At 43.4% G+C, this 24,764-nt stretch overlaps 1 protein-coding gene and 1 long non-coding RNA gene across 2 annotated transcripts; one reads left to right on the forward strand and one right to left on the reverse strand.

Moving 5' to 3' along the window:
* Positions 1–8,252: 8,252 nt before the first annotated feature.
* LOC140704721 (uncharacterized) lies at positions 8,253–8,935 on the reverse strand. Its single transcript, XR_012084087.2, has 2 exons — positions 8,754–8,935; positions 8,253–8,624 (listed from the first exon to the last, which is right to left on the reverse strand). It is a non-coding gene; the product is annotated as an uncharacterized LOC140704721 (long non-coding RNA).
* A 2,667-nt stretch (positions 8,936–11,602) lies between these two features.
* On the forward strand, positions 11,603–22,928 carry LOC110078627 (uncharacterized). The gene is made up of 12 exons (XM_078386537.1): positions 11,603–12,598; positions 12,793–13,037; positions 13,600–13,727; positions 14,523–15,633; positions 15,837–16,005; positions 17,325–17,581; positions 17,842–17,972; positions 18,371–18,608; positions 19,408–19,543; positions 20,256–20,506; positions 21,789–21,925; positions 22,038–22,928. The coding sequence occupies exons 1-12, from the start codon at positions 12,396–12,398 to the stop codon at positions 22,299–22,301; spliced, it is 3,270 nt and encodes a 1,089-aa protein (XP_078242663.1). The 5' UTR covers positions 11,603–12,395; the 3' UTR covers positions 22,302–22,928.
* The last annotated feature ends 1,836 nt before the right edge of the window (positions 22,929–24,764 follow it).

Genomic DNA, 24,764 nt, shown 5'->3' on the forward strand with positions numbered 1-24,764 from the left:
TGTACTGTGCCTGTATTCATTTTTGTATGTGTGGGAATGGGGCAGGGTTGCTTGAAAAATTCTTCTCTCGAGGTAAAATTTCTGGGGAGAGAATAAAGCATTCAGGAGGTGTTCTGATTTGTTTCCAAGATTGCTCACTAGCTTCAGTGTGTTGCAATACACAATGTGCAAAGCAGGGGAAGGACATGCGTTCAAGCTGGAACAGTATTTAGGTTTCTTGATTCAGCTGCGGGGGGTTCTGTTCTGTGTGTATTCTATGACATCACTAGATTTGCATGCCACTTGGCGTCCAGAGCAATTCAGTGTCATTTTAACTGAATTTGTAGCACACAGAATTGGGAAAGAATAGCTTGGGGCTGTGTCTGGAAAGTTCAGACAGTAAGAGGCTGGCCAGACTTCTTGTCTGATGGATTTTGGGCCGCAGTGCCCACCCAGGCTCCCTCTCCTCATTTAAGGTTACAATATCCTTTCTGCCATACCACTGCACTCCCCCCCCCCACACACACACACACACACACACACACGCGGAAGCTAGTGATCAATCTTGGGGATAGGGAAATTAGGATACCTTCTAAATCCCTTATTCTAGGTATTCAATTGGGAGAGGTTTTTTTACCCAAGATACGTAGGGTTTTAAATACCCTAGTTAATTTTTGCTGCCTTTTGGAGGAGTGTAACCACCAGATGGAGACAAAAGTAATGTGCTGAGTGAACATACCATTTCGAAAATCAATCCCTGGGGCAGTTTCTTGTATTCATTCACAATTGCAGGTTACTGTGGCAGAATTAAGACACGCACAGTTTGAAAATAGGTGTTGTGCTATTGGACACCTTGAAGTGTTTAGAAGGCTTTGGCCTGACATAAGGGCACCTCCCAACTGCCAGACCTGGGAAAGGACTCTTTTGTTTGATTCTCAAGGGTGGGGTGGGAGGATTTTCATGGTTTTGCTTGAGATAAACCAGCCTGATGCATAGCTCTTCAGACAGAAGATCAGTGCCAATAATTTAAGGAAGAATGCTCTGCGTGTACACACAGTCCAGGAATCAATTATTGATACAAGAACAAAGTTCTCAGGTCCTCTCTCACAAAACTTGGGTCTTTGTTCTTCTCCAAACATTATCCTAGGTATAATCTGGGACAGACAAACTTGAGAGTTTTTTTGTCCTCTCTTAGCAATATATGACAATATTCTTCCTTGTATACTGTATGTTTACTGCCAAGAAAACTTGCCCTTTTTACCTCTGAACAACTTCGATCCTGCATTTTGAAGCACTCTGCATATGCTTCCCAGCTTTCATTCCCTTCTCCTCTTTCCCTTGCAGTTTTTGACAACTTGTTTATCCAACTCTTGCATGGAAAAGTTTTGCCCTGGTCTCTTCTACAACATCTCTTCCAAGGTCCTTTCCTATCTTGTGTACTTTTAGCTAAAACTGCCACAGATCGTTCTTGGAACCTCTATTTCAAGCATGTGCTCTGACCAACAATCCACTTCCAAATCCTGCACAAGATTTCTAAATTTTATTGCCCTCCTGTTGCACATGTTTCCTTTCATTTATTGCCTTCAGAGTGCCTGCCCTCCTTCCTTAGATCTTTCTGCCTCCTCTGACCCTCTCTGACAGAGTTGCACTGACTTGATTGAGCAATCTTCCCTCTTATTTAAGAATCTAGATGCCTTGCTCAATCAGGTCAACATCTGGCAATTTCAGTACTGTTTGAGAGAATCCTACCCATCAGCTGGCCTGAGGTGCCTGAAACTGACCAGTACATTAGTGTACTCCGGTCTAGTGGTCCCCAACCTTTTCCGAACTGCAGACCGGGGGGGGGGCAGGGTCCGTGCGCGAGACACACTTGCGGGGGGGGGCGCTCATGCCCATGTGTGGATGGGCGGGGCATGTATGCACGGATGGGACGGGCGCACTCGCAGGTGAGAGGGGTGTGCTTGCGGGTTGGGTGGGAAATCTGTCTCTGCGGCCCGGTCCTGCCAAGGCTACAGACTGGCCTCAGGCCACAGACTGGGGGTTGGGGACCCCTGCTCCAATCCACTCCCATTCCAATGATTTAAGCCAGAGGCTCTCCTGTCTATCCTGTGATGTAACATTACAAGAATGCAGCTAATCAATGTTTATGATTACTTTACCACTACACAATTTCTGCGCATTACAATATAGCTGGGGGTGGAGGACATGTAACTTCAGTGCCCATCAGTCCTAGGGGACCACTGCCAACAATACTTGGACGATCATACATTCCCATAAATAAAGATGAGGGGGAGGAAGTACCTAAAATAAATAAATATTGTTTTTAAATTTATATTGGCAGAAGATGGGATATGCTGTGTAGTAACATTCTTTTGTATAAAGTGAAATAACCAGGAATGCCCTCAGAGGTACTTTTTGTGTTGGATACTGGAATGACCCAATTCAATGAACAATTGGAAAATATTATACTCTAATTCAGACCTGGGCAAAGTGCGGCCCGAGGGCCACAAATGGCCTGCGGGCCGCTCATGTCCAGCCCGCCGGTCGTCGCTCCAGTCTGGTGTTCAAGCACTTGTTCAAGCTCAAGACAGACTGGATTTCTCTCACTGAACAAGCTGAACATCAAAACCATTTATAGCTTTTTGTCTAAAGTTGATCAGTTGCTTATCTTTAACATACCGCAAAAACAACTCTAGTATTTGTGAAGATTAACAAGTTTAAAATAAAAACAAGCATAACATCACTGTTTCATTTTATTTTTAACTAAAGTTGGTTTGGCCCCCGAACACAGTTCAAATTTTTCATGTGTCCCCCTAGAGAAATTAATTGCTCAGCTCTGCTCTAATTTGACAACGTCCCAGTATGGTGGGGAAACATAAAGAGAACATACCTAGTTTACTTCCTTAATTGCTGCATTTTATCTTCATGCCAACCCTACAAGGTAGGTTAGGTTAAATGTTGGTGAAAGTCATCCTATGAGTTTGTGGGCGACTGGGGATCTGAATCCAGTTCAGCCCTGCCATTCTCTTATATGAACCATTATGTTACAACTGCATAGCTTTGGAGCAGAGATCAAGAGAACTAAAGTTTGCTCCAAACTTTTACCAGCTTGCAAAGAGAAGCAAGAATGACTTGGGAGGGAGCCAAGGAGAGGCTGGCAGAACAAAGCAGTCACAGTACACTACTGTTTTTTTGTTGGAATATGCGCATAACTGCAAAGTCAAAAAAAATACTGATATTTATACAATATAGCATATTTCAAATGCTTGACATTTCATTCTCGATAATTCTTTCACCAGCAATAACCATGTATTATCCACATATTGCAAATCAGGATGCATACAGCTAGCCTAAGGCCGTTTCATAAGATTCCTGCCAAGGAGACACTGCAAGTGGGGCCACTCGGGCTTCCACACTTGAACAGCAGCGTAATTGCTGGCAACTGGGCCTCTTTGTCCCTCCAGGTTAGTGATACATGTGTCCTGACTTGTGGCAAGCCTTTCCAGGATTCCTCAGCAATAGAATTCTCATCCTCTTTTTTTTCTGGGGGTGCACTGGGACTGTGAAACTTACCCAAGGCTACACAGGTTGGCTCTTCTCCCAGAAGGCACAGTGGGGAATCAAATCCCCAATCTCCACCAAACTCACTGAGCCATCCAGTGAGCCAAACAGAAAAATACTCCTGTCTTAAATCTGAAACTTAGTAATGTTTTAACTACAATACCCAGCTTCCCCTAGCCAGCTTTGGAGTAAAACTCCCAGTCAAACCGTACAGGCTAAAAAATTCTAGGAGTTGCATTCCAAAATGTTAACATCAACTGCTGTTCAAAGGTCCCCACAAATATGGCCGATGTTTTCTCATACTGTAGTTGACTATCCCGGTTTTGCTGTCTTATCTCTTCAATCTGAATTCATTCCTGTTTTATCTGCCTGCTTCTGCTCTTTATTAAATTTCTGATCTCTTAACATTTCGAAGGGTATATCTGTTCCAGAGCTGGAATGTTGTTACATGCCATCAAATTGCCTCTAACTTACAGCAATGCTACAGTATGACTGTGCTATCTCCAAAATGTCTGGACCTCAACAGACCTGCTCAGCTCTTTTAGCTGCAACTTTATGCAGTCAGTCCATCTGGTATCTGGTCTTCCTCTTTTCCTGCTGACTTTTACATTTCCCCAGCATTATTGTCTTTTCAAACACTCCTGCCTTTTCATGGTGGGTGCAAAGGAGGACAGCTTCAGTTTCATTTTTGCCTCCAGAGATAGTTCAGGCATGATTTGTTCTTGTTTCATTTTCTGACAGTCCAGTGTATCTGCAAAACTCTTTTTCAGCACTGTATTTCAAACAAATCATTTTTTTTCCTGTTGGCTTTCTTTACTGTTTAGCTTTCACACCCATACATGATCAGGAATATTAGAGTGTGGATGATCTTGGTCTTAATCTCCAAGGACACATCCTTATACAGTATTTGATGATTTTTCCCCCCTAATTCCTTCTCTGCTGCCCTTCTGAGTCTCAGTCTCCTTCTGACTTCTTCGACTGATTATTGAACCAAGATTTACAAAATATTTGACAATTTCACTTTCTTCATTGTCAACATTAAAGTTACGTAGTTTTTCTGTGGTCATGGTTTTTGTCACTTTAATGTTCAACTGCAATCCTGCTTTGGCACTTCTTTGTTTCACTAAAAGTCATTTCAAGTCATTCCTGCTTTCTGTCAGCATGGCAAAACTGGAATAGGTATACCTAAATCTCTATAACCAAAATCATGTTGCGTAAATGATAAAAGAAATCATTTATCTGGCCGGGGGCAATTGCTGTTAATTAAACTCCCCTGCCAATTGATGTCATCTCTTAATTTACACAGCAGCTTGTGGCACATGTTGTACTTCAGTTGCTGCTTGAGTATTACTTTTTATATCATTATTTTGATGGTCACTACGAAAATGAACATGCAATAGAAAAAGTTATACAATATTATTATAAAATACAAATAAGACAAGCTTTTCAGTTCTTCAGAACTCAAGCAAAGGTAGTGTAAAATGTAGGTTCCACATGAGACAGCGGTGACGAAGCTATTGACTGGCCATTCTCTTTCCCTCTGAAAACAAAAAGCTGCCTCCACACCTCTGCAGATCTTCCCATTGTGTTAGGGGAATCCACAGAGGCCTCTTTGTAGACTTGCGGACCAAAATATTAATCAAGATCTCTGTTTATACATCCACAAAACTGGATAATACATTTTGGTATCAAACTAGGTTTAAAAATCCATTATAGTCACATGGGTAATCACACCTGAAGGGAGACAGAATCCTCACTGAAATTCAGTCTCAGCAGATTCTTTGCAAGTGCTGATTGTGGTAGTTTCTCTGAGAAATACAAAAAAACCGCAGTGTGTTCCATTTGTAGCAATAAGGTCTACTGTGGGGTTTTTGGATGAATAAAAAAATCCTAATAAGAGAGTTTGCTGGTAAAAGTACCAGGTTTGGCCACCTCGAAGTTGGCAGCTGGACAACTTGTTTTACAGCTACATCGTTAATTCTGGGGTGAATTGGCGGGGGTCTTGAATGTCTACGTGTTGGTATTATTACCTGTTATTACTCCACCCTTCCTCATAGGGGTTGAAGGCAGCTAACGGACTACTTAAAATACACACACTTCACTAAGACAAAATCTGTAGTAGGAGGGAATGCCACATGGCTAAGTGCAGGAGGTTGGGATTCCCTCAGACTATACTACTGCATGGCCAGATCACCCATCTCCAGTTCAACCATTCATCTGCAATCTAAAAATGGGTCTAACCTTCAAGGATAGTCTGTTAGCATTATTTACTTAAAAATGTAAAGTGCTCTGAAGGAGGGGTTATATATGTGCCTGTTATCTGTGGTGATGTCTCTTAAAGGTAATGCATTCAGGCTTGCTAGTTCAGAAGGGACTGTAAGAGCATGGCTTCACTTGTCTTCCGTGTCAAGATTGCAGAGGTGTCCTTGGCGTTTGGATTTGACATGTGTAGATTCCGTGCGAAACTAAGCTGAAATCTTTATTCGGCTGTCAAGTTCACAGGATGCCCTTGAACAAATCATTATCTTTCATTCTGACCTACTGCTCCGGGTTCCTGTGAAGTTAAAATTAGAGAATCCTACGTAGGTTATCCTGAGCTCCTTCCAGGAAGGGTGGGATTCAAATACGATAATAGATGTCTAAGTATGGGGCACATCCTGCTCAGCTTGCGTAAGCTATCGTCAGGGAACTTGAAGGAAAGTTAGTGCCTCCTTATGAGGCACATGCATTGTTGTTTTTCTGAGTAGCACTCTAGTGGGAATGAATAGCAATTGTACACAGGATGAGATGTGTATATTCTTAATCATCTATGATAGCTACGGTAAGAAATCACTTTTGGGAGCATAAACCTACCTAGTAATTTATCAATGGGATGAGTAGTTCTTGCCTGCAGCCGTGACAAACATTTCAGTGTTGTGTGGTTCCATGGCTGATGCTTCTCTGTCTCCAAAGCCCTGTAAAGCAATAGTTCCCAGCCTTGAGTAACCCAGCTGTTCTTGGACTGCAATTCCCAGAAACCCTGGCCGGCACAGCTAGTGGTGAAGGATTCTGGGAGTTGCAGCCAACTGGGTTACCCAAGGTTGGGAATCACAGCTGTAGAGGGAGAATCTAAGCCATGAACTGACTTACCCACAGCCTTTTGCTAAAATAAAGTGAGGTGAATAGGCTGAATCAGGTGCATATAAAGCTTTTCTCTCTCTTCCTTAAAGCAATCTTAAAGTGAGGCTCCCAGTGCAAATTGATTAGGCATCCTTCAGTCTCAAGAGACTATGGTAACGTGCTCTGTATGGAGGACTTGGAGCAGCATCTAGTGTGGCTGAGAAGGCTAATTTGAAAGTGACCATCCCTTCCACACTGAAGACAAATACAATCCAGCTCCCTGATTTTGCTGGTTTGCAGAGCCTATGTATATTACTGTGTCTACAGATATCTGCTCTGCTGTCTGCCAGGCTCCCGCTCCTAATATTTTTAATTCTATGATTATTATTATTATTTTAAACAAATAGATGGTGAAGCACACTACAAAGTGGAACAGTAGCCTCTAGCGTCACTTTTATTTCCAGGACTGCCTCAAGGCCCGACAGGGCTCCCAGAGGCATGCTTTCAAAAGTGATTGTCACAAGTGGCTACAGCTTAGCTGCCCAGAAAGGAACGTCACCTGGAGGAATTAAGAATGGAGCATCCTGAAGGGATAGCAGGCATAAGGGGCATCCCCTGCATTTGGGAATGGAACATCCTGGAGGATCAGAAATGATGTCAGGAAGCAACAGATATTTTGGCTGCACTGTCTTTGTGTGTGTTATGCTCATTTGTTTGTTGTGCGTTAGAAGGTTTGAGTTTTTTTGTATGGGGAGAGTGGCTATGTAGATGGGTGGATTACATTGCCCATATGTATTCCTCTAAACTGCTTCAAAGAGTTACTTTGTTCTTCCGGGACACACGGGGCATTTAGAGTTTTGACCCCACCTCTCTCCTGTACCCTTGCCCATTTTCTTTTGCCCTAACCATCAAGCAATTAAGTATCCTTTTAACTAACTAAATCCACAGGGGCAGACATTTCACCACTGTGCCTCCAAAGCTCAGAATCCCAATGGCATCTTTAAAAAGTGAGGAGCGTCACATTAACCCTGTAAAGAGGAAGAAACAAAGACAGAAGCTGCATCAGATTGGTGGTATTTTTCCCATTTGCACAATGGGAGGGGTGTGTGTGAAATTAACTGCTTCTATGGTTCCTTCTCCAAGAAAGTAGTTGTAAGGTAAATTAAGACAGTACAGTAATTGTAACCTCTCAGCACCTCAAGTGATAACAGAGCTCCAAGGATCATCAGAGGAAAGAGAACAAAATAGTATAAAACCACACAATAAGACCAGAATCCTGTACAGTACACAACTGAAAAGAAAACTGATTGAATGGGCTTTAACAGCACAATCTTACATATATTCTTACGTATTTCCTATTCTGACGAGGCACACAAACTCGATAGGGAGGAAATGGACTGCTGGAGAACAAAGTTCACTTTCTATTCGTAGCAGACCTTCTGTCTCCTGATCCCCCCCCCCTTTAAAAACTCCCTAAAGAACTGTCACTCCCAAATAATCCTTTTAAAAATCTCAACTCCTGCATTCAGGCTCGGCTTTTCCCATCAAAGCGGAGCAACGTGGCGAGGGTGGATACAGACTTAAGCTAGAAGAAAAACTCGTGAGTCTTAAGAAGCTGAGGAATGCAATTCTTTTGTGGATGGAATTTCCAATATATTGGAATTTGAATGACAGTTTTTTCCCACGTCTCCTTAGTTCTCGCCCCAAGCGTTAAATCGCCATTCAAGAACTGAAAGAAAAAAGAAAACAAAAACAAAGTAGGCATGCATCTTCTGGGGAGCCATTTCGGAAGCTGATGGATCTTGCTTCTCACAGCATAACGTTGTAGAAAAATGTCTCCTGTGGGCTCCTTGGTTGCTTTTTTCCAGGTTTCTCTGCAAGGTTTGGGTGAAGAAGAGGACAGATAGTGCCTTTCTGGACAAGAACAGGGTTCCTCTCCCATTCTGGCCTCAACAACGCTGCCCTTTCGCCGGTTTCACCCCATCCTGCTTTAAAAAAAACAGAGAGAGAGAGAGCAAACCGATTCTTATCGACTCGTCCCGGGAAAGAAAACACCACACAGGCAGTTCCTCCCGCTGCCCTTTTGACTGCGGAGCAGGTGGTGTCGCACGAACCATTTCGGAGGCGGGTTGACGCCATCTCCAAAGGGCCAATAGTGAGGCCACGAGGCGGAGCGTCATTCAGTCGACGCCATATTGGGAGTGGCAGGTCGGGACGCTGTCACAAAGAAGGGTCCCACCACTTCCTCTCGGGAGGGCACTTGAGACCCTACCTTTTCGACGCCATTTTGAGTAAGGGAGAATTTGGCGCGAGGGCTGCTGGTCTCTGCGTCGAACTAGTGAAGCCGAACTGGCTTGCCTCACTTTGCTTCTTAGTACTGTACCAAGTTATACTGTAGTAACTACGTAGAGTGCAGAGGGAACAGTATGGTGCTTGGCTGCCTGTCCAAAGTAGTTGTCTCTGAGGGGTGTCATTTGCTGTTGGGGGCAATCTTAATTTTTAGCAGAGCCCAAGTAAAAGCACTATATTCTAGTCCAGTTCTTAGTGCTGGTTCTATCTGAAGGTGTTCCACCCATGCTCACAGCTCTGTTCACCCCAAACCCCTCAGGTATATAGTGGCTAATAACTATTAAATGCAACCATTAAAGGGACAACATAAAAATAGTGTGAGGTTCATTTGTGTAATTCTTTACTTTTCTGCATGTTAGGCCATGCAATAAAACTTGAAATTTCAAAAGTTTCCCTACATGGTGACTTTACTGTTCTCAGTTTCACAACATGATGTTGTTGTTTAGTCACTAAGTCATGTCCGACTCTTCATGACCCCGTGGACCGGAGCACGCCAGGCCCTCCTATCTTCCGATGCCTCCCGGAGTTGGGTCAAATTCATGTTGGCAGCTTCAGTGACACTGTCCAACTATCTCGTCCACTGCCGTCTCCTTCTCCTGCCTTCACACTTTCCTAACATCAGGGTTTTTTCCAGGGAGTCTTCTCTTCTCATGAGATGGCCAAAGTATTGGAGCCTCCGCTTCAGGACCTGTTCTTCCAGGGAGCACTCAGGGTTGATTTCCTTTAGAATGGATAGGTTTGTTCTCCTTGCAGTCCAGGGGATTCTCAAGAGCCTCCTCCAGCACCACAATTCAAAAGCACCAATTCTTTGACGGTTGGCCTTCTTTATGGTCCAGCTCTCACTTCCATACATCACTACTGGAAGAACCATAGCTTTGACTATGCAGATCTTTGTCTGCAAGGTGATGTCTCTGCTTTTTAAGATGCTGTCATAAACAACATGATGAGTTTATGTTAAATAAGCCTACGCTGGGAAAAGTAACCTAGGTACTTCAAATAGCATTTTGTTGATGGTATCTCAAGATTCTCAAGGCATCCTAAGGAGTAATATGTGAGAAACTTAAGGCAACCAAAACACATAAGTAAATTGGTTATGTATTTTTCTACATATGAAATTTGTTGATTGCCTTTTCTAAAATAGTGCTCAGAGTGATATAAACCACACTCAAAAGCTGGTAAAACAAAATAAGTCAGAAAGCATTTCAGCACTTGAAAACAGATTTATTTCTGTTTTCATGGATTACAATCCACTTCCTCATTCAGATTGAGTGTAATGGTTAAGCATAGGTTTGCATACACAAGAACTAGAGGAGTGGGATGGGGACCTTGTTTGATGGAGAAAAGAGGATGACAATTACATTGGAAATGAACTTTACGCTGAAAATGGCTTATTCAAACCAGTAATAAACATGCAAAGTATTGATTTCACTGACATGTCAATGGGTGGAGCAATCAGCTTGTACACTGCTGCCTTTAGGTTTAGATGGAACTGTTCTCAGGAAGCTGTGCTGAGGTTAGAGTTATGAGGGAGAGAATACAGTATTTTGGTAAAAGTAAGATCCACTAATTTTTTTTCTTTGCCATGACTAGCACAACTTTCTGAAAGCAGCTCCATCTGCACTTCAAAGACCAACAACAAGACTGGGACTAGTGGCAGAGATTTTCAGACATTAAAAAGTTTTCCACTTCATTCTGTGGTTCCCAAAGGCTTCCCTAGAACAAAAAAGATTTCTCGGGATCGCTGGTATCTGGAAGGAGTGGGGTCAAATAGGAAAGTTTTAATTCTTGTCAAATAGCAACAGCTGATGATATCATTCAAGTTGTGTGGTGTAAAGTTTTCCAACAAAATTCCAGGCATTTTGTCACAGCTGTGGTGCCACAAAGGCTATGCGTACCATCCAGGAATATTCCTAAAACCATAGAAATATGCCTTCCACTTAACCTTAATATTGATCTATCTTGTTGAGAAGTTCGCAGGAGCTGAGCAGGGCTGCCAATAATAGGACATTTTGGAGGTCACTCATTCATGGGGTCACTATAAATCAGAGATCTGAGAACACATAACAACGATAACCCAATGTTATCAACTGTGATTGGCAGTGACTTTCCATGGTCACAGGCAGGATTCCTTCCTAGCCCTATATGGAGATCCCTGGTAGTCACCAGTCTAAGTGCTAATCAGGTCTGACCTTAGTTATCTTTTCAAATCAAATGACATCAGCTGTGTGCAAGATCATATCATGAAGCCTAGGCAGTTGATGTTGCTGTAGAAAGTTCAGAGAATTCTACCATGAACAGAAAAAAAAGTACAGGTTAATTTGATAATCTCATAAACAGATTGCCAGAAAATTGCTATATTTGTGTAAATAGGTTGACAGATACTCACTATAACTTTTTTTTATAAGTCCTTTGTTTCATGGCATAGCAATACTATAAGACATAACTAGGGGACATGGTAATGGATGGTGCACACAATCCTAATTTTATGCTACTGGGTCACAACTGCACTACAATGCTTTATAAATATCTGTATCCAAGTAGTAGGAAGTTAGATTGATTTACTAGAAATAGAAGCAAATTTAAAATGAGCCTGGTGCTCCTGAGTGTGGCAGAAGAATGCTATCCCATTGCTGGTGCTGAAGTAAGAATCAACTGTCTGGCTGGCTGTTTTCTTCAATGAACTGATGAGAACAGGTACCATTTTGTGTTTTGGCTGAGCCATTGCCACATCTTGGGATGGGCCTGATGTTAGGATATCAGAGCACTAGGAAACTGAGGTCACAGATGACTCTCTTGTGAGCTCAAAGGTTCCATCCCAGACTCCTTCAGCACTGACTTTATGCTCTGTTCCAGTGGGGCCTGTGGGTTAGCCTGTGTCATCTCATCTCGTCTATGATGCCCCTTCATGACTCTTTGGCCTCCCTCTGCCACAGAGAGGAAGGATGGAGCTTCTCCTTGGGCTCTGTGCTCTTTTCCAACTATTTATCGTCTCCTCCGGCCGTAAGCAACAATAGCCAGAGCCAGGATATTTGAACTCAGTTTTCCCAATTCAAGGAAGTAGGGAGGGCTTGGGGGACAGACCTGTGTGACTCAGAGACTCATAGTTCTTTGGGATGAAGTGGTATAAATCGGAAGACACAAAACCCAGGCAATTAGTCTATAATAATAAATTATTGTGGAGAAGTCAAAACCTGTATGAACTGAAGCTGGTTTCTGTGACCAACACCTTGCTTTGACTAGCCTGTCCATCATTAAGGGAGGCTATGGATGAGTGCTTTATGTTGTGTGTTCCTGTTCACGGATCTGGCGTGAAAAACTGGTTCTTGCCAGCTCTGCACGTAGGGCTCAAAACTCCCCAGATTTGGAGCAGATGCTGCCTTGTATGCTAGGTAGGATGATTGGGATGGATGATCTTAACGGTGTTCTGCTGTTCCCTTGTAGTCTGTGGCTTTCGTCACCTGCTGCCCAAGCTGGCTGAAGCCATGCCAAAAAAGAATGCAACTGTGGAAGCACCGTGGTTAGTGAACATCTATGGCAATGGCCAGAGGTGCCAAGGAGTGGTCCTGAGCAGCTGGTGGGTGCTGACCGCAGCCAACTGCTTCCTGTCAATGTGAGTAATAAGAGAGAGCCTGGTAACTCTTTCTCATCCAGGTAGAATTATGAGCTCTGGTCGTGGAATTGTTGATTTTGCCATCGAATATAGCGGCTGATCCAAAAGTGAGCTGCCGTAAGTATAGCAGCTCAGGATAATGGAACAGGTACCCTTACTTGGGATAAAAATGAACTGCCATGTTTGCCTTACAGGTCGCCGAGCCATGTAGAATTGACCGGGGCTCATGGGAGTATTAACACTCAGTCGGTGAGCCAGTTCATGCCACACAAAGGCTTCAGTACCTGGGATACAGAGCCTAACAATGACCTGGGACTCCTTCTGCTTAGCCAGCCACTTGATTTAAGAATGAAAGATATGTGGCCAGCTTGTGTCCCCAAAGAAGAAAAAGCTGACAACACACAAGAGGAGTGTAGGATTTTTGAACGAAGCCAGGACGGTGAGTTTGCGAGGTTGTACCTTCAGGATTCAGGGGGTTTCATTTGCTGATGATAGTAGCCGTAGGATGCAATATATTGTAAAATGATTAGCTATTGTGAGGAGTGGATGCGTGTATGAAAATCTGCACAACAAGCAAATTGTCTGATACCTAATACACCATTCAGCACCCTAACCGTTTTTTTTTAAAAAGTCACTTCTTTAGAATGCTTAAGGCTATCAAAATATTTTTAAACATACAGTTAGATTCTAATGCATTACCAGAAGCAGAGGTGGATGGGGTCTAGATTTGCTTTGTTTTTCTGTATATACATAGTACACACACAATCCTAGTAAGGGTCTCAGATATTAAAGGACATTTTATTTATGTAAAAAAAATTTACCCCATCTTTCTCTTTAAAAGTACTCAAGGTAGTTTAGATAATTAAAAAGATATTTAAAAACTAAAAACAATGAGTATGCTAATATTTTAAAAATTAAACAAGTATTATATTAAAATAGTAATTAAAATTAATACTAAAAACATATCTGGCTTAGACAAACCAACTTTCTCTCCTCTACAGAATCGACACTGAAAGAAATTGAAGTGGATGCTTTGATGACATCAAAATGTGTCAAACGCTGGCCTGGAACAACAGAAAAACTGAACTTGTGTGTTGCAAGAAAGAACTCTGACCAAACTGATTGCAGGGTAATGTGTATACGTGGATTTGCGATCAGGCTTTTGAATGGGGGTAGCACTCCTTCCCTGCTTTGCAAGAAAATACAGTCCTTTAACAGCATCTCTCGCCATTTCCTTTGGCTCTCAGGGCGATTAATTCTCTGAAACACTCACAAGAAGACATCACTTATACTTGCCCTATCAAGACCCTGGATGCTGGTGTTTCAAGCGGCAAGTGAGACCCCTTAAGCAAAGCAAAAGCAAAGCATGCTGCTTATATACCGTCCCATAGTGCTTCAGGCACTCTCTGGGCCCTTTACAAGTTAATTATGCAGGCTACACATTGCCCCCCCCCCCAGCAAGCTGGGTACTCATTTTACAGACCTCGGAAGGATAGAAGGCTGAGTCAGCCTTGAGCTGCCTACCTGGGATTGAACCCCAGGTCGTGAGCACAGTTTTGGCTGCAGTACAGCGGTTTAACCACTGCGCCACGAGGCTCATTTAATCTGTTTCCTGCACTTGTATCATCTTTTTCCCAGCCACAAAGGTTTTCGGAACCATTTGGGACCTTTTCCTTAAGGTTCACTATTGGAGCAACCCAGTGCTTGAAATCCACTGGTTGGTGGTTCCATTGTACAGTATAAAGTGGGAGACATGCTGCACTGGCAAAGCACAGTAGGTGTCACTGCCATGGAAGATTGATCCAGGGAATACCTCTGAAACAAAGCTTTTCCATCAGCAAAGATACACCAAGGACAATTTCTGGACCTTCCTTAATTGTCTTCCATATCTCATTCTCATGCTCACCTTATTTTTATGTTACAGGTGCCCATAGGCAGTCCTGTGATCTGTCATAACCCGGACAACAAGCACTGGGAAGTAATGGGCATGGTGAGTCGGAGCTTGCGTAAGTGCACTGCTCCTATCTTGGCTTCCAAAGTTTTAACACATCTGGAGTGGTTGAAGAAAGAAAAAGCAGTAGAGGATCCTCTCAATCCACGACTTGATGATAACAACCAGTCATCTGCTCCAGAAGAAGAAGAATTGTCTCCAACCGCTGGACAAGCTGTAACATTCCCAACAGGATTGATCTATAAACCAAGATCCCAGGAACCTTCGGCAGCTTTAGAAGTGCCAGTATCGCTCCCAGATGCAGAACCAACACCTGTACATCCCAGAAAAGCAACAAAGCCTTCCTCGACTGCCAATAATGTTATTTTAGTAGCATCTCCATCCATCCAGCGATCATCACACATTGCTCCCACAAGAACCAAAACATCAAGGCGAAAAACATCAGCTTCAGTACCCTCCACATCTGAACAGCCGTCAGTTGTACAGTCCACGGAAACACAGCAGTCATCGCCTGTAGTCTCTTCCACAGCCGAAGAAACATCTGTAGCACCCACAACAGTCGGAAAATCTACAGCAGAACAACAGACATCAGCTGTTGCCTCTTCAACAACCAACCAAACACCTACAACATCTACAACACTTCAAACATCTACAACAACGCAACAGACCTCCACAACAGAACAGCAGCCATCCACAACACAGCAGCCATCAACAGTCTCTTCCACAACTAAACAAACAACAGCAGGACCAACAACAAAACGCCCACCCCAAACTTCCCCAACATTCAGACCACCGCATATAATAATAATACCTGCTACCACCCCAAAGCCTTTGCCACCTCCAGATCATGTTCATTACATTGTTGTAGATCCTCAGTTCCCCAAGAACAAACGTGAAGAAAGCCCATCTCCTGACCCTTCTGTAGCATTACGTGGCCCATCTAGTATGGAGGTGTCCTTTATTCCCCACTTTGGACTCCCTGTGCAGGTGAAGCTCCACCAGTGTGAGATGGGATTGGCCTGGAATAGCAACTCCCATACATACCAGCTTAACAAGATGGCAGTTCTGATAGATCGCAAAATTGGTGAGCATTTCTGGCTAGTAACTTTTCATATACCATTCCTTCCTTGGATCATGGGGGCCTGGGCATAGGTTATTTTCCCTTTGTATCAAGCTCCTCCATCTCCACCATTCTTGAACTTGACAAGTGATCTAATTTCTGACAGAAAATCTAAAGCCAGAATGCAGGTAAATCCTATTTGTAATATTTGGGTCTTCCTTCCACAGGATGTGGGCTGCGGCCTGGTTTTGTGCCGAAATGCCCCAGCTGCTCTGAGGCAGAGATGGGTGAGTTCCCCTGGATTGTTTCCCTAAGACTGTCCATCCAACACTTCTGTGCTGGCTCCATTCTCAACCCTTGGTGGATTTTAACCACAGCCAACTGTGCCAACCTGATGTGAGTGTCCTATTCTACCTTTCTTATCCAGTTCAGTACTTGGGAACTCTGCAGATGATGCCTGGGATCTGTAGGGAATCTCCTTTCTCATTTCAAATGTTTCAGAATTCTGTGTAGTTGGAGACAACCTGGCTCATAGGTTTATTAGGGGATCTCCTGGAGGCACTCCAGGGTTTAATGAGCCCCTGTGAGCCCCATTATATTATCCTGCAGTGAGAAGGATTGTATCTTGGTCTGGAATCTGGTTTGTGTGAAATAAACCAAAGTAAGATCATAAATAAATGTATTAGGCAAAGTATTTTAATCTAGAAACAAATCTTGTGTGTTGATTGTCGGAACCTTTATATTTCAGCAGTGTGAAAAATAACTCTGTAGAAATATTATTTAATGTTTCTCCCATCATGAGAATTCCAGATCAGTGGCTACGGTAGGTGAGAGCAGTGAGGTCTTCTTTGTATTAATCTTCTTGTTTACAGGTTGAGCAGGTATAATGGGTTGAAGAAGCATATTTCAGTTGATCGCATTTTATGTAAGATATTTTCAGAGCTTGGAAAGTTACTTCTAGCAACAAATTAATTACCGTTACGATTGCAGTCCAACTCACCGTTATTGCTGCATTAACACTTTTGAAAATGATTATTTAAATCTCTGCTTCTTATAAGAAACTGAAATAGTTACTTTAAAATAACCTGAATGCTGCAAACTGCTGACCTGCATTATAAAATTAATTATTTCCCTATCCATCTCGTCATCACCTCAGCACCAGCAAGACAGCACAGGACAACATTATAGACGAGGACTTGAATTGTAGGGTTTCTCCTCTTTCACTGTTAGAGGCCACATTCCTGTAACTGTGAAAGTAACTAAAAGTTGCAGTTACACCATAGGAGACGTCAGGACACCCCTCAATACGTTATATGATTTTGATATGGAGAAAAGGAATTAATTGAAAGTAGCAAAAATTTTTTGTAACTAGTTATTCTAAGCTGTGGCTGTTCCTAGCTGCCTTTCTTAATCAAAGGGCAGAACAAATGCTGGAATAGCAATAGATGGAAGAATTGATTATTGATGTTGTATATTGATGTTGTATTTGAATTGTTTCATTTTTGAGTGTTGTTAGCCGCCCAGAGTGGTCAATTGACCAGATGGGTGGGATATAAATAAAATCAATCAATCAATCAATCAATCAATCAATCAATCAATCAATCAATCAATCAATCAATCAATCAATCAATCCCAAACAAGTCTCTGTAATATGTGATGGGTGTAACTATTGCAACTTTGCTTACCCTTTTGATTTTGCTCCATCCCTATTTCAGAAAGAATTCAGAGACTTTGGCGCTGGTGCAGGCTGGGCAGGTAGATGCCTCCAAGGCAAGGTACTCCGTCCAGATCCGCCAAGCTCTGACTCACCCTGGTTCACTAGAGCAGCAGGATCTTCACAACTTGGGGCTTTTGGAACTGGAGGAACCACTGGAATTTGGGCCCCTTGTTGGACCCATCTGTCTCTTAGACAAGGCGGATACAATGGCTAATTTCAGAGACTGTTGGCTGCCAGGCTGGACTATGCTGGATGGTGAGTGCTAGCAGGTATCTGTTTCGAGTAGAGCACTGACTTGCAGCTGGTGGTAAGCTGTGATACCCTGAAGGAGGTGTCTTTAGGACTGGGAGCTAGAACTGACTGCTTCTCATGGCCTGGTCAGTGTATTATCCTTTTTTAATGGCACTCCTTGTTAGATCATTCCTGGTGATCATCCATGAGTGCATTGGTGTATTTGAATAACCTAATATCAAGCCCAGAATATGCTAAGCGCATATGCTCTCCTTGTACTCCAGGAGGTCCTACTGTGCTGTTGAAGCATCATTTAGACATCCTGAACATCAGCAAGTGCAGCCAGCTTGGGGACCAGCTCCCCAATGCTACCTTTTGCGTCAATGCCCAGGTGGGCCAGGAAGGAGTCTGCAAGGTGAGAGAGAACTTGGCAGTATGTAATAATTCTTACCCATTTCTATATTGGTTTCAATGCTGCTGTAAGCTGGGTGTGAATTTAAGTCATTACTCCCCCTACTACATCTTGCTTTTGGACAATGAAAGTGAAAGGGCCCAAACTGCATAATTTTCTGACCACCGTGCACAATTTGTTCAGTTATACAAATTGATATCAGGAGCACTCAGTGTGAAAAAAAGCCATTTTACACACGGTATGTACAGTGTTTACAAATTAGCTTACTAAATGATTTGCAGAAAGCATCCTGCAGAAAGCAAACCAAAAGATTCAGAAAAAGTGTGATGGCCAAGATGTCTTTTTCATACTGCTTTTGTTTCTCTTCTCAACTCTTCTCCCTTCTTGTCTCTCCTCTCCAGGGTGATGTGGGCTCTCCACTGATCTGTTCTGACCCCAAGGGTGGGGCATGGCTTCAGCTGGGGGTATTAAGCAGCTTTGATGAAGCTTGCTCCCATCCCTATGTGTTCAGCAGCCTGCCCTTCTACTTGCCCTGGCTGAAGAGGGCCACAAAGGCTGCTGGGCATCGTTACAACCTCTTTGTCCCTTGGGAACGGCTGGGTGCTGCAAATAATCTTCGTCTGCTAAGGCAACCAGAGAGTGAGTAGCAGCTTAATGATTGATCTGATTTAGTACCATCTCCCTAGTCCTCCAGGTCAGTGTAAAAGGCTTGGGACCCCAATATCTGCTGGAATGTCTCTCCTACAAAATGGCTACACATCCAACCTATTCAAGAAAATCATCACTAAAAACTGGGCATTTTCTATTGTGGCCCCATATCTTTGGAGTAAATTGCCAGGTTTGCCAGGTGCCTTCCCTCCCAGTTTTTAAGGAATTATAAGAACAGAGTTGTTTAACACAGCATTTTATTAATGTGTGCCAATTCATGTCTAACTGTGGTTTAAATTTGTTTACTTATGTCAGATTTCACAAGTTATGTGGTTTTATTTATTGTTTATTGTTTGCCAGTGTTCTTAACTGGTATTATATTATCTGTAGTTTATATGTATTGGTTGTTAACCACCAGAGATTGCTTATCCCTCTAGTGGACAGTATACAAGATAGAATGAATGAATGAATGAATGAATGAATGAATGAATGAATGAATGAATGAATGACTGAATGAATGAATGAATGAATGAATGAATGAATGAATGAATGAATGAATGAATGAAGAAACAAACAAACAAACAAACAAACAAGTCTTGGTTCTATCCCTATCCCACCATACAGTACAGTACCCTCCCTAGTAAGCACTTTTTGCCGTATGTAGAGAGTCAGAGCAGTGAGGGCTTAATCTTTCCTGCTGGCTGGGGAAATATTTTCTCAAAAGATGTGTCTTCAAAACTCTGCTCTTGTTTCTTTCCCTTACACCTTGCACCCTCTTTCCCCTTCCTAGCTATGATTGCACAGATCTCTGCACAGTTGTCCATGCCCTGGCAAGTACTCATTGCCACATGTGAGAATCAGAGCTGTGGAGGCTCCATCCTGAACCGTTACTGGGTACTGACAACAGCGCAGTGTGTTCGGGAGGCGTAAGTGATGCTCTTGCTCTCGGCCTGATTCAGAGTCAATGCCATCTAGAGGTGGGGGAAGGAAGTCCCATGTCTCCCACTGGGTCGCCGTGGCCTTAGATAGCTTGGCCCAACAAGGGAATGGTATTTTCTTATTAAAATCCTTTCTGAGTCGTGTCTTTTGCCTTGCAGAGATATTGCCCTTTTATGGAGCTCTAGTTTATTCCCTTAAATCGCATTTGCATAGAAAGGAGGAGTAGGGAGAGATATCTCATTACAGAGTGAGAACCGAAGGATGCGCCCATTCTGCCCACACAAGGTGCAGGGAGCAGCAGTCCCCCAATAGGCAGGCAGGAGGAGACTATCAGGTTGTCTGGCCTAATCTATACTCAGCCGCTCTATGGAGATCAGAGGATATGACATTCAGGAAAAGTGAGAGAAGGGACCAATTAGGTAAAGAATAGCCTCTTTACTTAATTATATCAGAAGTAAACTTTCAGCTTACTATAGTTTGTGGCTAACTGAGCTAATCCATAGTTTGAAATAGTGGAGGAGTTACCTTAGATAAACAATGTAAGCGTCTCTCAGCCTTTTGCTTCCTACCACAGCCCCACCCACCAGACTGTGGTGACTATACAGTATAGAGCAAAAGAGTTTCTGTCCCTCATGCCTTGTCGTTCTACCTCTCACCTGAAACCAAGTCCTTCTGGCTTTCTTTTTAAAACCTATGTAGGGACCCAGGAAGCACAGCTGTCTTTGTGGGGTTGACCCACCCCAAGGGCTATGTCAAGGGCATCCCTGTGGCTGGGATTTATCCCTATGAGAATGGCTCCTCACAGTACAGCCTCTCCGATGACTACAGCTTGGCTCTGCTGCTCCTCCAGAAACCCATCACCTTTGGCAAACACATCACTCGTATGACCTTCACCCCAAAGGAGTCCTGGGATAGCTGCAAAGTGATGGGTTTGCAAATGCTACAGCCTGGTATGTTAGGGGTTACTGGGGCCAGTGGGGGGAGGGAGGGAGGGAGGGAGGGAGGGGAGCATCCCTGGGCTGAGATGCTGCGCTCTAGAGCCACTGCACACGGCATTGTTATTGTTTCTTTCGTCACTTCAAAAATCCTTTTGTAAACACTACACCACTTTTGAACTGGGTTTGTGCAGGCAGGCAACAAATCTCAAGCAGACAGAGCTATTCCCCCCCCCCCCAAATGCTGTGCAGACTGGGATGTACGTACATGCTCACAAACTGTTCCACTTTGAACAACACCAGCTGATGTATGGATTATGAAAATCAGATGAATTACATGGAAGTGAAGAGTCTGATCTGTTCTCCATGCCATCAACTCCGCACCTTTCTATCAGCTTTATAATTATTCTTTGGGTCCCATACAAAGAAATCTGTGCATGATCAGGTGAACAAAAGTGCAGCCAAAAGACATTCTCTCTCTCTCTCTCTCTCTCTCTGTCTCTGTCTCTGTCTCTCTCTCTCTCTCTGTCTCTCTCTCTCTCTCTCTCTCTCTCTCTCTCACACACACACACACACACACACACACACACACACACACACACACACACAAAAGTTCCAAAGACTGTCTGTGCTAAAGGGTTGATCCTTGAAGCACTTTGTGGTACCAGTATATATCTCAAAGGTCACTCAGCTACTACTGATCCACATGTCCCCAGAAGCATTTTTGCTAAATGACATACGCCATGCTGTTATCATGCACAATATTCTCCCATTCCCTGTTTCTTCATGTAAGCATCAGTCAATAAAATAAACAGAACCTGGGGAAATTACTTTTTTATATTGCAACTCCCATATTCCTCTAGGTAGTTATGATCACTATGGGGTTCTAGGAATTGTAATCTGGAACAATAACTTTTCACAACTCTGGAAATGGGAGAGAAAATGAAATCTATTATGTCAAATCTTGTGCCATCTGGATCCCCTGTCACATATTTCATTCCTGTATCTTTCGAGCAGATGTGCTGAAGATAATGGTGGATTTTTAACATGCATGCGGTACTAATATATAGTAGAAGTTGTGATGATGGGAACAATGGGTAGGTCGTAGTCCCTAAATAAAATTAGTTTGGAATAAAATAGTCTTATACTGTACTATGTCTACACATCTAGAGTTAATGGGTGTGTCCATACAGGGTGAGGTTTACTCAAGGCAGAGTTCTGCAGGATTGTTCATCAGAAGCATAACTGTTCAAATGAGGGTGGAAAGCAATTTCCTGATTTTCCCATCTTTTGCCAGGAGAAGTTCGATTCAACCCCAGTGCATACCAAGTCAAGGTGCTGATACCCTCAGACTGTGCCAAAGAACATCCTGGAGTCAACCCAGGCGTGTATTGTGTTGTGAGGGATAACTCGAGCTACCTGCCTGCTGGAGCTGTGAGTACCTCTCCAAAAAGCCTCCGGTGAACCACAGAACTACGCAATCTAGGAAGAGGCCAAAGCCCATACTTTTGTCTGATTCTCTTCTTTTTGTCTGGTTCTTCTTCAGGTAGGTGAGGGCGCGGCCTTGCTGTGCCACTTGGAAACCAAAAGCACCAAGTGGAGCCAGGTTGGTTTGGTGAGTGAGCCATTTCCAGGATCCCAGACCGTCGTTCTGTCCTCCAGCATTGCCTCCTATGTGGACTGGATAGAAAAAACATCCAAGCAAGCCAAGCATCTCTTCGTCATGCCCCACACAAGCGCAGCCCGTAAACCAAGTAGCTGGTTACTCCTCCTGCTTCTGTCTTTGTTTGGTGGAGCAGAGCTGGGCTGAACAGAGAAGCAAAGAAGATGGCGACATCACCCCAAAACCTTCTACATGGAACGCTGGCCCAGAATACTATTTTCAATATGCTGTTGTGGCTACCAGATTATGGGCTGGCTCAGCTTCAGTGCTGGTCTTGAGTGCCTCTTCCCCATGTTGCAAGTGGCCGGACTCTTTAACTTCTGCAGACATCATGAGATTTCTCCACATGTAGATACTCAATGAAGGACAATCGTGGCTGCCTCCGTCTAAGTCAGCCGGGGCGCAGCCTAGATGGACTTCAGCAGCTGCCCTGGATGTGGCTGAGCCGAGCCTGAGGGCTATTATGCCGACTTGTATTGACTACAGCTTTGATAAAGGAGCAAACTGTAATTATGATAAATGAGACAGAGACATTTGAGAGCATAGAAAGCTTCATCTTTAGGATTTTAAGAGAGAGAGGGAAAAGATAAGAAAACTATGGAAAAAAAAGCTCTGGAGAATTCCTACTGAAGTTTCTGAAGACTTTGCAAGGAGCTACTGATTTGATTCTGTGATGTGGGCCACCTAATCCTACTCCCAAGCATGGGATTTGCATAGAATGAGTGTCAAAAAACAACAGATTTGGCAGTATATATGATTCCAATTGTACAATTGGACCATCGCCCTATAATTAAATACATTTTAAAAGCTCCAAATCCTCCTAAATATGATGAGGGTTTTCCAGTCTATACTGGGCTACCCCAGGACTCGGCATTGAGACATCAGGCAGGGGGTCAGTCTTTTCCTGGCCCAAAAAAATCTTGTTCTAGAAAGTATCCTTTGCTTATCTGCCACCTTTTTTTCATTCTAGAAGGAGCTTCAGAAAGGCTCAGAACTATAGCAGGTGGTGGCCGAGCAGAGGAACTGGGAACAGGAAAGATAATGGGGGATAAGGGGTTGTTTCCCACTGTCTGGGTCAGCCAGTTGCAGTTCAGCTTTCACCTCGGGGGCAGTCGGATGCTGATCATTACTTCAGAGCCATGAGGACCATCTGGTTTCTCTCTCTCCCAAAGGCGCTGTGGATAGTGTGGTGGCAGGTTCCATCTATGTAGGTTTGCAGAAAAGCAGACACCAAGGGAGACGAACTCTGTAGACTCGGAGGGGAGGGGAAAGCCATACCTGACATTCCACAGTGTGAGCCCCCAGGGCTAGAATCTGCTCCTTGTGATTTACCTCCTCTGCTTTCTGAACTGTAGTGCAATTTTAAACGCCCTTCTCCACACCTTGGTTGCTTCCAGCTTTTGGTCCCATGTTTTAAGCTGTCGGCTCTCCACTTTTTTTCGGTGGTGGAAGATGGTGTCTGCATTCTTTAGGTTTGCTTAGCTACCCTCTTTGGAGGCATGTGGTCATAGAACCCAGGAGTTCTGATTCTGAAGCTTGGTCGGTGTAAAAGGTCCAGAGAGGCTTGTTAATAATTCAAGGGGCATTAGAGACAAGCCAGTGAAAAACAGGATGCTTCCAAGTGAGTGTTTACTCTGCAGTCACACTCTGCCTTATTCATGGAAAATTATAGGAAGTCCACACAATGCTGCCTTTGGTTAGCAACCTTCTGTTTTCCCAACACTTGTGTCTCCCCGCTCTTTACTTTTGAATATCCATCCAAGGGGGGAAAATAGATTAGTTGCACAATGCCATTTGATTGTAAGCAGTGTGCTTTCTCCATTTGGAAGTGTCCAGGATCTCAGGAAAATCCTGACAGAGACCTTCTGGATTTGTGATATTTTCCACACTGTAGAAATACTGAGAAGACTTTAAGACCTGGTGATGTGTATGGCCCATGTAAAGGTCAGTCTGAGCCCATTAGAAACACAGTATGGAAAATTCCTTCCGGCTTTGCCAATAGCAGTATCAACCTCCATCCTGCAAAACTACCTGCAAGAGGCCTAATATGAAGGTTATAAAACATCCTGTGTGTCTCTGGAAGGAGGGAATGGGGCTAGCAGCAACAATGACTACAACACACTCTCAAATCAATTCTGATTTATGATTTCTCTTTTTTGGTATAGAGTAGTCAGTCTTGGTTTACCAGTTCGTCCTTCTCAGAGTGCTCTGGGATGGAGTAGCTGGCCCAAGGCTACACCAACTGGCTCTTCTCCCAAGAGGCACAGTGCGGAATTGAACTCCCATCTTCTGGCCCACAGCCAGGTACCCAACTCCATCCATCCATCCATCCATCCATCCATCCATCCATCCATCCATCCATCCATCCATCCATCCATCCATCCATCCATCCATCTATCTATCTATCTATCTATCTATCTATCTATCTATCTATCTATCTATCTATCTATCTATCTATCTATCTATCTATCTATCTATCTATCTATCTATCTATCTATCTATCTATCTTCATCTAATCTTCCCTAGGAATTGATTCTGCTGTGGACTGTGAGGGATTTTCTGGTCTAAAGAATGTGACCTAGGAATGATGCTGTTCCAGGGTATGTGGGT

The sequence above is a fragment of the Pogona vitticeps genome, chromosome 2 (assembly GCF_051106095.1).
Source record: "Pogona vitticeps strain Pit_001003342236 chromosome 2, PviZW2.1, whole genome shotgun sequence".
Lineage (NCBI taxonomy): Eukaryota > Metazoa > Chordata > Lepidosauria > Squamata > Agamidae > Pogona > Pogona vitticeps.

What these genes read in the sequence shown, in the direction of transcription:
- LOC110078627 (XM_078386537.1), top strand. Translation starts at nt 12,396, where the DNA reads ATGATCTTAACGGTGTTCTGCTGTTCCCTTGTAGTCTGTGGCTTTCGT. An exon ending in TTTTGAACGAAGCCAGGACG is followed by an intron (nt 13,038 to 13,599) that starts GTGAGTTTGCGA and finishes TCTCCTCTACAG; the next exon opens with AATCGACACTGAAAGAAATT. An exon ending in GCCAACTGTGCCAACCTGAT is followed by an intron (nt 16,006 to 17,324) that starts GTGAGTGTCCTA and finishes TCCCTATTTCAG; the next exon opens with AAAGAATTCAGAGACTTTGG.